The 12,364-nt window shown below is 38.8% G+C and overlaps 1 protein-coding gene across 1 annotated transcript in view; it reads right to left on the reverse strand.

Moving 5' to 3' along the window:
- WARS2 (tryptophanyl tRNA synthetase 2, mitochondrial) overlaps positions 1–12,364 on the reverse strand; it is a 101,719-nt gene that overhangs the window by 20,247 nt on the left and 69,108 nt on the right. The window contains exons 2-3 of the mRNA XM_006861304.1: positions 7,435–7,515; positions 3,771–3,856 (exon numbers count right to left, since the gene is read on the reverse strand). Of these exons, the coding sequence (XP_006861366.1) occupies positions 3,771–3,856; positions 7,435–7,515 (167 nt within the window). The remainder of the gene's footprint in view (positions 1–3,770; positions 3,857–7,434; positions 7,516–12,364) is intronic.

The raw sequence follows: 12,364 nt of genomic DNA on the forward strand, positions 1-12,364 counted from the left end.
GGTTGGTACAAACTCGATGGCACCTAACAACAAAAACAACAAGCTATTTCGGCTTATGTTGGCTTTTTAAAATATATTCCTCCTATGTAGTTAAAAATTTTGAGTTGAGTATACTAAGTGATAAACTTCATACATAATTCACATATAACCCTCTGAGTTGTGTCCCTGTAACTCATTCTATAGATGAAAGGATGAATACTATTTGATCATTCTACCAGTTGCACCTACCACTGATATCAGGTATTTGGGGCAATTGATAAAAATACTTATATCATTTCTTTGGTGTATATGATGTTACATTCTGATTGTCTCAAGTGAATATCTTACTTCCTAATTTGACTACTGGCTCCTTAGGAAGATCAGCCCCATATTTAGGAAACCCATGATCATACATTGATGCTCACTGACCACTGACCAGCAAGCTGCTTAACTTCACAGGACTTCAGATAGAAAGCAAGAGAACTGAAGTTGAGGCTTTTTAAACTGTTCCTTCCTACTCTCTGTTTCACAGTAATCCTTGAAGAAGGGGGTCATTCTTGTTAAAGTTTACAGCCCTGAGCTCAGAGGATCTTGAACAGTTCAGAGATTTTGACTATGTTCATGTGCTTCCATAGTCTGAGGCTGAAAAATCTCAGCCTTTGATTCTATGAAGAAGGCTTTAAAACATAATTAAATGTAAGTTTATAATCACTGAAGATATCAGTATCATCAATCATAACCAAAGTCCAGTTCTTAGTCACAAGCACTGTAAGCATTTCATTTCAATCCTTGAACAATTCTGTGCAAGGTAATTAATATTCCTATTTTACTGTTGAGAAAATCAACGTTTTTCATTGGTTTGCTTTCTAAGTAAATACACTACTTTTCTAGGAAATGTATTTTTAGACTTTTATTACTTTTGTTTGCTGTATCTTGAAGGAAAGTGTTCTCAGACTTCCCAGAAGTGAAAAACGCATTGCCATTGAATGGATTCTGACTCATCACAACCGTGTAGTCGAAAGTCACCTACAAATACTAAAGGCTATCACGAATCCAGCAGCTTCGGTGGCACAATGGCTAAGTACCAGGCTGCTAACCAGAAGGTATAAACTTTGCACCAACCAGTGGCTTCATGGGAGAGAGGACCTGACGATCTGTTTCTGGAAAGATTTACAGCCTAGGAAACTTAATTGGGCAGTCTCCTCTGTCCTGTAACGTCACTATGACTTGTAATCAACGCAATGGCAAATAATAGTATCAAACGTCCAGTATTCAAGTTAAGAGAACAAATAGAAACATAACCCTTACATATAAGTTTTAATCAATGTTTACGATAACGTGCATGTACTCATGGGAACACCTCATTTGGGAAACTAAACACTACTCTGCTATTTCCATCATAACTGCAGAGGGTTTTGAGGCCATGCCGTGAGGTGCAAATGTTAGAATGCTATCAGCATTCTAAATGTAAAGATTTCCAGTTCCTCCTGTGAAGAATTATTCTTGTTGAGCCACAGCTTTAGGGGAAAAGGATGAAAAAAGACTTGTGGCATTTCTCTTTTTCCTCAGAAGCTTTTATAGCACCAAGGCTTAGGTTATGAGCTGCCTTCTGATTGGGAGAGTTTAGTTCTACAACAACAGACAAGGTCTAGGAAGGCCAATATAGGAAGAGAGGGAAAAATACGAAGAAGGATGAGGTCCAAAAGCCGTGGTCGGCAGAAAGCATAGGGGTTAATATTTATTAACCCTCTGGTGGTCTACTTTAAAACATTTCAATGGCAGTAGTAGCTGTCTGGAGTCCTGGTGTGGTGCTGTGGATTAATGCACCAGACTACAAAGCCATTTGAACTGCAAGGTCGGCAGTTCAAGCTCACCAGCCGCTCCTCAGAAATCCTATACAGGGTCGCTATGGATCAGAACCGACTCGATGGCACTTAACAACAACAACAACAGTACCTGTCTGGATGGATTATAGCTACAGGGATTCTATAGCATGCTGAGAAACTTCTTGATTTGTAGTTCCAATGTGGCAATTAGTAGCCATATTTGGCTATTTATATTTAAATTGACTAAAGTTCATTACAATTTTAAATTCAGTTCCTCCATTGCACTAGCCACATTTCAAGTGCTTCACAGTCACTTGTTGATGTTGTTGTTGTTGTTGTTAAGTGCCATCGACTCAGTTCCGACCCATATTGACCCTGTATAGGGTTTCTCAGGAGCAGCTGGTAAGCTTGAACCACTGACCTTGTAGTTCAAACAGTTTTGCAGTCTGACGCATTAACCCACAGTGCCACATCAGGACTCCCTCTTGTAGATAGTGGCTACCATATTGGAAAGCACAGCAACAGAACATTTCTATAACTGTAGTAAGTTGCATAGGATACTATATAAGAAAAAATATTGAAAACACTTGCTGTTCTTAAAAAACCAACAAAAACCCAACAAAATGCTTGGAATTTCATTATTACTAAACCCATTGCTATTGAGTTGCTTCTAACTCATAGAAACAGAAGAGAATGCCTATAGGCTAGAGCAGAATGTCCCACAGGGTTTATAAGACTGCCACATATTTCTTCCGCTGGTGTGGCTGGCTGGGTTTGAACCATCAACCTTCTGTTTAGCAGTTGGGTGTTTTAACCATTATACCACCAGGGTTCATTTGAATTATTACTAGGGGATATATAGCGTGGAGTTCTGTTGTGGCGCTGTTAGTCCACTGGACTGCAAAGTCAGTTTGAACTGTAAGGTCAGCAGTTCAAGCTTACCAGCTGCTCCTCAGAAACAATATACAGGGTCACTGTGGTTCTGAACCAACTCAATGGCACTTAACAACAACAACAACATATATGGAATAGTGGTTAAGAGCTCAGATCCTGTAACCAAACTTCCTGGACTTAGATTCTGACTCCAAGCCTTGCTAGCTACATGATCTTGGGCACAGCGTAATATTACTATTGTATAATACTATTGTTGTTTAATGCTGTGGAGTTAATTCTGACTCACAATGACTCAGAATAGGGTTTCTGAGGCTGTAAATCTTTGCAGGAACAGAAAGCCTCATCTTTCTCCAGTAGAGTAGCTAGTGGGCTCGAACTGCTGACCTTATGGCTCACACTCCAGTGCTTATAATACAAAGGCACAGTGATCACTACAATAATACTATGTTGTTGTTGTTGTTGTTAAGTACCGTCGAGTCGGTTCCGACCCATAGCAACCTTGTATGGGGTTTTCAAGGAGCAGCTGGTGAGCTTATTGAATAAAGTTGTTGGGAGGATTAAGTGGGCTAAAACATGTAAAGCATTTATAATGTGTCGAACAGATAGCACATGCTATTTAAGGGTTGCTCTCAACATTACTTTCACACTGAAACATATCCCTATCATTTAGGATGTCAAGACGTCATCTCATGTACTTTAGATATGTTATCAGGACGAGCCAGTTCCTGGAGAAGACATCATACTTGAAAACAGCAGAGAGTCAGTGATAAGGAGGAAGACCCTCAATGAGACGGACTGGTACAGTGGCAGCAGCAACGAGCTCAAACATAGCAACAACTGTGAAGATGGTACAAGACTAGGCAGTGCTTCATTCTGTTGTGTACAGGGTTGTTATGAGTCAGAGCCAACAAGATGGCACCTAACACTGCTGGGAAATAGATACAAACGGAGTCACTTCTCTGATCCCTCGGTGCCCCACGTTCCCATGAGCCAAATCGTTTTTGGACAGGTTCCAACAGTCTCTCATGCTCATGAATACATACAGAGCTGTGGATAAGCTCTGCTCCTTACCTGTATAGCAGAATGTCAGCTGCCTGAAGTACTGGGTATGTGAGCAGGCCCACAGTTCCGTCATGTTTCTGCTTGGCAGTCTTTGCCTGGGGTGGAGGTTGAGAAGCAGTTAAAAAAAGAGGAGAGGAAAAAATCAGACATGCTAAGTATACTACTAAACTAAAACCATTTGAAAGCAAGCAGAACTTGATCTGAAGAAAACTGTGTATCTCCGTTAATGTAATAGCTTTAACCATCCTCTAGGAACCCTGGTAGTGTAGTGGATTATGAGCTGGTTTGCTAACCACAAGGTCAACAGTTTGAATCTACCAGTCACTCCATGGGAGAAAGATAAGGCTTTCTGCTCCTGTAAAGATTTACAGCCTTGGAAACCCTATACAGGGTCGCTATGAGTTGAAGCTGACTCAGTGGCACATCATTACCACCACCAGGAGTTCCTGATTAATGTAAATGGATAAAGTGCATGTCTGCTAACTGAAAGGTTAGCAGTTCAACTTACTCAGTGGTACCTTTAAAGAATGGTGGTCTATTTCCAAAATAAAATCAGACATTGAAAAACTAGTAGGCACAGTTCTATTCTGACATACATGCGGTTGCCATGAGTCACAACTGACTCGTAGGCAGCTGGTGGTTGTGGAACCTTTCTCTAATGGGCTGTTCTTCATTCCCCAGGCTCAGGCTGGAGCAAGGCGACTCCATTTCTCCACTGCCCCATTACAGGAGTCTGCACCGCCATTCTCTCTCTTTTATTAAAAGAATAAGGGAATAAAGGATTCCCAGGTTCTAAATCAGACGTATTCTGGATTTCACAGATGAGGTCATAAAATATCACCTATTAGACATTAACATGAATTAACATCAAAAGCCATGTTGTTTATCAGCGGAAGCCTCCCAGAAAAGTCTCACACATGTGCTACTGATAAAACTGAACATTCAATTAAAATCTCCTTTTAAAAACAAAACAAAACCCCCAAATCATGGTATTTTAAAAAAAGACACAAATGTCAGAGAAATTGTAATCTAAGCTATCATAATTCCCTATCTTGATGTTTAACTGATCAAGAAAGCTAAAACCAAAAGGGTAAAGTAATTACAATGTACAGTACAGGTTGTATAGATTAAAATATTTCCTGAGTGGATGAAGTTGCTGTTTTAAGTGCTGTCAAGTCGGTTCTGACTTATAATGACTCTGTATTGGGCTTCCAAGGCTGTGAATCTTTACAAGAGCAGAAAGCCTCATTTTTCTGCTGCAAAGTAGCTGGTAGATTCAAACTTTTGACCTTGTGGTTACCAACCCTACTCATAATCCACCATGCTACCAGGATTCTTGATTTTCTGAGAAGAACTACTTATTAGATGGAAATATTGTGTGCAATTCACACTGGTAAAAGCTTCTAAGGTTGGGTATAACATCTTTTATAAAAGAAAAACAGATATCTTGATGAGTAGCTAATTCTGATCGCTTAGTTAGTATGAATTACTATTCTGAAGTTTGACTGCTTCTAAGTGAGCAAAACAACTGATTTTATAAACTTTCACAATTCCCAGGACTCAACTCATGAGCTCCTAATTCAGGTTTTACCCACCAACCTGCAGACATATTCTTTGAGGCTGAGTCTGAAAAAGCAACAGCATCTCTCTTTAACCATCTTAATTTCAATGTCCGAAAATTTAGTTACAAATGTGAGTTTTCTGATTATAACCCAAGTAGTTTCTGACTAACAACAACTGATGTTATAAGCCATTCAAAGGATATTTTAAAGTTCCAACATACAATGTCATAAGTATGTTTCCTTATTACATCAACCATGATAATGGTTGTTGTGGAGCTGCAGGATAAGCACTGGACTATTAACCACAAGGTTGGTGATTCAAACCCACCAGCAGCTCCACAGAAACCCTATACAAGGTGGCTGTGAGTCAGAACCAGCTTGACAGCACTTAACAACAACAACAACAACAAAGACCAAGAAAACGTAATTTGAAATAATCAAATGGGAAAAGAATCCAACTTAAAACTGTTACCATGTTACATTTATACTCTTTAAATATTAGACAACAGGATCTTGAAATTACAAGGGAAGAGAGGAGATGTGGAGAACGCTAATATTTAGTGAGTGCCTAGTATATTCCTTGAGCCCTGTTGTGGTGCTGTAGGATAAGCACTGGGCTATTAACCACAAGGTCGGCAGTTCAAATCTACCAGACATTCTCTGAAACCACACATAGGGTCACTATGAGTTGAACCGATGCAACAGCACTTAACAACAACACTGTAAGTCTCAGATGTTTTGCATATGGTGCTAGCTTACTAACTCAAAATAACTCTACGGTCCTTCTCTACTGTTCCTGCTCCAATCAGAACCAAGCTAAATGCTCTTCATTAGATTCTGTCATAGTCTGGACTTCTTCACTCAGAGCACTTCTCACACTTTTTCTTACTGTCTTTTCCTAAACAGACTACAAGTCTCATGGGAACTGACCAGTAGGTCTCTAGCATCTCCCTTGTGTAAGACTTCCAGAAGACATCACTAGTACTTGTTAATGAGGAAATCACCCTACAAGGCATACCTTGACCAAGGATGAGACTGGGACTTGAAATACATGTCTTTTCCACAAATACCAAATCCTGCACTAGTGGGAAGGCTTCTCAGAACATCAGTGTACTCATTAGTAATGTTTTATCTATCAGGAGGCCCTTAGACACCACTTATAGGTACAAGCAGATGTCATTACATTGGCATTCAGATCTTATAAGGAAGGGTTTCAGCATTAAACTTAGTGTTTGAGTATCATGACAAAATGGAAAGTCTTGCCTAAAACCAAAATATGGTAGAGATTACAAAATTTTGCTTTTAATTATTAGCAAGTAATGACCCTACAGCATGACTCTCCTTTAGGTGCTGCCTCTTCCAGGCTCCATTTGTGTCTCTCAGCAGCATAAGTGAAGGCTTCTAAAGCTTTTCAGGAAACCAGTCGTTCTAAAAACATGCTCCAAAGAAGCTTGAACTGAAATTAGTGTTAACATTTTTAGGGACAACCTGCCCTCAGGTTATCCAATTGCAAAAATAAATGAAAGTAAAGCACTATGATTTATCCAGTTTATCTTTCTTAACTGACCTTCCTAGAAAAAGAACAGCCTTAATATTTCTGTGGGTTGAAACTTGTTGCCTGGACTCAACTTGTTTAAATGCTAAAGAAAATATGTTGTCTCTCCCCACAGTGAAGAGAGTCTTGCCTCACTGCCAGTTAATTCCAGTGGAGATAAGAGGCAACTTCAGGAGCTAGTAATCCAGAAACTGGGGATTACCTGTAAATTAGCACATGGTAGGTTCAAAGTCGCTAATAAGTTTATTAAAAGATAACAGCTTCAACCATGCATAGATCAACACATTTTTTAAGTTGGATTTTTAAATGGGAGGAGTCTTGGAGGACCCTTTTACTTTCTGTCCTATCACTGGAAGCAGAGAGGTAAAAGGCACTGTTCTAGACCACTAGTGAGTATCAGACACGGAAGGACCATAAGTTTAGGATTCCCAAGGCCCAGCACAGAACTAAACAGAAAGGGAAACATAGGAACTTGCATTCCTATAGTGAACATTGAATACTGAAACATAATGAAGAGCATTCCTTTTTGTTTATTAATCAGACCATTGGCATTTACCTTCCATTGGTGTAAGTGTTGCAGGCGGGGTAGCCTGACCATGCAGGTAAGGATCCAACTTAACTGTGCATGTTCAGACACCTAAAGATATCAAACAGAACAATAACAAAGGTGGTTAGTGTTTCCTGAACATAAGGCAAAGAAAGCTAAATAGACAACACGTATTATCTGAAAAGACTGAAAAATATTCCAAATCAAGGTAATTCAAAGAAAGGAAAGGGGAGCTTAGTTTTGATTAATGATTCATAGACTCTTAAAGGTTATCCAGGAAATCTTAAAAATCAACTAATCTGAGTATTAGTTTCATGTTTAAATCTTCTTTACAACAACCCTAGAAAGTTTGGCCATCTTGGCCTCCAAGGAGCACTATGGCTGCACTTCTTCCAAAACGGATCTATTGATTCTTTTGGCAGTCCATGGCACTTTCAATGTTCTCCTCCAACACCATAATTCAAAAGCATCAATTCATCTATGGTCTTCCTTATTCACTGTCCAGCTTTCACATGCATATGAGGTTATTGAAAATACCATGATTTGGGTCAGGCGCACCTTAGTCCTCAAGCTGACATCTTTGTTCTTCAACACTTTAAAAAGGTCTTGTGCAGCAGATTTGCCTAATGCAATATGTCATTTGATTTCTTGACTGCTGTTTCCATGAGTTTTGATAGTTGTTCCAAGAAGAATGAAGTCCTTGACAACTTCAATCTTTTCTCTGTTGATAAGAATGTTGTTTATTGGTCCAGTGGTGAGGATTTTTGTTTTCTTTACATAGACAAAGGTGCTGGACTAAAAATGAGAGATTAAATCCTTTATATCTACAGTGATTTGAAATTTAGGAATTACTTTATCATCATGAAACATGTTTTTATAATTTCCAGCTTCTTTGCTAAATCTAACAAAATGAGCAACTAAGGGAGAAACTCCTTTTTTTTTTTTTTTAGAAGAGGATTAGTCAACAAGAAAAGAAAAACTTTCCCCACCTTGTTTTTGTTTTAACCAAATTTAATCAAATAATCAAATCTGGCAACTATTGGGATGACTCTTGGGTCCAGGCCAGCTCCTAAGTGATGCCCTAGAATGCAAGACTTATGTATCCCATCTCTGGACCCTGGGGATTCCTAGATGTTCATCGATTGCAGCTTTCTCTGTCTATATAATTTCCTTTAAAAGCAGAGACTTTGCCAGCTCTGAAAAGTGGCCCCAAATGTGTTCTTTGTGGGTTTTGCAAAAGGAATACAAAGGCACAGGGCTGAGTCAGCCAGAGCCTATTTTACTAGCAAGCAATCTCCATCTGGCATAAGATAGTTTCTCATTTTTTTCCCTCAAGTCATAGAGAGGGAAGAGTGGTTTCTCACGTGTTTGACAAGGGATTGCTTTTAAAGTTTTGCAAGTCGCTGGGCTAAATCTGTCATCTTTCTTCCAAGAGGCATTTGTGTTTCATTAAAGGCAATGGCTTTGACAGGACTGTCCTTGCAAATTACTAACTACTGCTGTAAACAAACAGCTATCAGATAAAAACAGTCACTCTGGATATAAGCAAGTGGATTACTGTTGCTCCCAATCATCAAGCAAAACACATTCCCATTAGAACTAATCAAAAAAACAAGAGCCATTTTTTGGCATGAAGAAGTAGGTTTGTTTTTTCCTTTTGTTCATCTTTACTGGATTGGGGGAAAGGAATGAAAATAAAGACCATAAATATAGACATGTGGAAAGAGAAAAGATGACTCTTTTTCTTCTATTCTTGCTCAAATGCTTAGCTTTGGTGATAGGCAAAAAGTTACCACCACATTTCCAAGAGCGCAAGTATTTTCCTTGGAATAGCTTTTTGTTTGGATATATGGAATGAAATGGATGTAACAGTCTACAGAGATCTTCCTGGTGTTTCCAAAAGACGGGGCATGAAATTAATTCAAAATTCCCTCATACTGAGAAAAGTAGGCAAAAGGTCAAAAGTAATTCCTTTTCAAAATTCACCTTTAATAATTATATAAAACAGGATAGTATACATTCGGACTTGGTTCTCTTAATGCATTCACATTCATGACATTTGCTTGGGAAGAGAACCTTTCCATCTGGGGTAAAGTTTAAAAAATGATATCTAAATATATTTTCTGACTTATTTTGGGAAATCACAAACAAAATAACAATATGATCTTGTGTTGGTCACAGAAAAAACAAAAGCATAGAATAATAAAGTGGCCTGTTGATCCTCCGCAGACAAGTCAGCAGAGAGGACTGGAAAATAACCGAAGACTTCTGGTCCCCGTATACTAGCAACAGGAGTCCAGGTGTGGTGCTGCGGGTTAATGTGCTGGACTGCAGTCGGTTTAAATCGCAAGGTCGGTGGTTCAAGTTCACCAGCTGCTCCTCAGAAACCTTATACAGGGTCACTATGGGTTGGAAACACAATGACAACAATGCTAACAACAAGGAGCTCTAGTAGTGCTGTGGAGTAAGCATTGGGCTGTTAATCTCAAGGTTGGTGGTTCAAACTCACCAGTTGCTTGCTCTGTCTGCTCCTGTAAAGATGCCGAATTGGAAACCCTAAGGAGCAGTTGCACTTTGTACTCTAGTGTTGCTTTGAGTCCAAGTTCACTCATGGCACTGAGGACTGGGGGGCGGGGTGGTAATGCTAACAACCACCACTTGCCTGTGTTCATTGTACTGTGGTGACTTGTGTGTTGATGTGATGCTAAAAGCTATTCCACTTGTATTGCAAATACTAGCAGAATAAAAAAAAGAACAAGCAAAATGGATGTCAGAAAAGACTCTGAAACTTGCTCTTCAATGTAGAGTAGCTAAACAAATGGAAGAAATAATGAACAAAAAGAGCTGAACAAAAATATTACAGAAAGCAGCTTCAAAAGACAAACTGAAATCTGATAATGAAATGTGTAAAGGCCTGGAGCTAGAAAACCAAAAGGGAAGAGTATGCTTGGCATTTCTCAAGCTGAATGAACTGAAGGAAAAAAGTTCAAGGTTCAAGTTAAAATATTGAAGGATTTTATGGGAAAAACATCGAATGGCACAGGAACATCAAAACATAATGGAAGGAATACAGAGTTACTCTTCTAAAAAAATTGGTCAACAGTCAGCTATTTTGGGAGATGGCGTATCATTGAGAACCGATGATAATGAAGAAAGAAATCCAAACTAAACAGAAGACACTGGTGAAAAACAAGGCTCCAAAAATAGACAGAATATCAATTGAAATGTTTCAACCAACTGAACCAGTGTTGGAAGCACTCACTAGTCTATGCCAAGAAATTTGGAAGACAGCTACCTGGCCAACTAACTGGAAGAGATTCCTATTTGTACCCATTCCAACAGATTATGGAAATTGTTGAACAATATCATTAATATCAGACCCAAGTAAAATATTACAGAAGATAATTCAAAACTGGTTGCACAGTACATCAACAGGGAGCTGCCAAAAATTCGAGCCAGATTCAGAAGAGGATGTGGAATGAGGGATATCATTGCTGACGTCGGATGGATTGTGGCTGAAAGAAGAGACTACAAATATGTTTATCTGTGCTTTACTGACTCTGCAAAGACATGAGACTGTGTGGCTCATAAAAACTACAGAAAGCATTGCAAGAAAGGGAATTCCAGTGCACTTAATTGTGCTTATGAGGAAGCTGTACATAGAACAAGAGGTAGTCATTACAACAGAAGAACATGGGGTTAATACATGGTTTAAGTCCAGGAAAGACATGTATCAGGGTTGTATCATTTCAATGTTGTTGTTGTTGTTAAGTGCCATTGAGTCGGTTCTGACCCATAGTGTCTCTGTATAAGGTTTCTGAGGAGAAGCTGGTGAGCTTGAACTGCTAACCTTGCAGGTCAAACCAATTTTGCAATCCAGCACATTAACCCACAGCACATTTCAATATACTTATTTAATATGCATGTTGAACAAATAATTTGTGAAGCTCTACTATATGAAGAAGAGTAAAGCATCATAATTGAAGGGAGACTCATTAACCACTTTCAATATTCAGATGACACAACCTTGCTTGTCGAAAGTGAAGAGGACTTGAAGCATTTGTTGATAATGATAAAAAAAAAAAAAATACAGCTTTCAATATTAAATCTCAACAAAAAGAAAAAAAAAACATCTCACAACTGGATCAAATAGCTATATCATGATAAATGGAGAAAAGACTGACGTTGTCAAGGATTTCATTTTACTTAGCTCTACAGTCATCACCCATGGAGGCCACAATCAACAAATCAAATGATGAGAGACCCAGGATAAGCAAAGCACTGCTTAAGAAGAACAACAAAGTTGGAGGTCTCTCACTCCCTGATTTCAAAATTTACTACATGGCTACAGTGGTCAAAACAGCTTGGTATGGGTACAATGAAAGATCTATAGATCAATGGAACAGAATTGAGAATCCAGAAATTAACCCATCCACATACAGCCAGCTTATCTTTGACAAAGGGCCAAAGTACATTGAGTGGGGAAGACATAGTCTCTTCAACAGATGGTGCTGGCAGAACTGGAAGTCAATATGCAAAAGACTTAAACAAGACCTTTACCTCACTCCATATACAACACCCAACTCAGCAATGATTAAAGACCTAAATGTGAATCCCAGAATTATAAGGGTCATCAATGAAAACATAGGGACAAATTTAAGGGCTCTAATCCAATCCAGGGCACACACAGACTACCAAATATTGTGAAAATTACACAAACAAAAGAAGACAAAATAGATGATTGGGACAGTCTAAAAATTAGAAACTTATGTGCATCAAAGGATTTCACCAAAAGAGTAAAAAAGGAGCCCACAGAATGGGAAAAATCTTTTGCAATGACATATCAGACAAGGGATTAATTTCTAAAATCTGTAGGAAATTGTAACACCTCTACAAGGAAAAGACAAGTAATCCAATTAAAAAATGGGCACAAGACAGG

Source organism: Chrysochloris asiatica, unplaced genomic scaffold (genome assembly GCF_000296735.1).
Source record: "Chrysochloris asiatica unplaced genomic scaffold, ChrAsi1.0 scaffold00042, whole genome shotgun sequence".
Taxonomy (NCBI): domain Eukaryota; kingdom Metazoa; phylum Chordata; class Mammalia; order Afrosoricida; family Chrysochloridae; genus Chrysochloris; species Chrysochloris asiatica.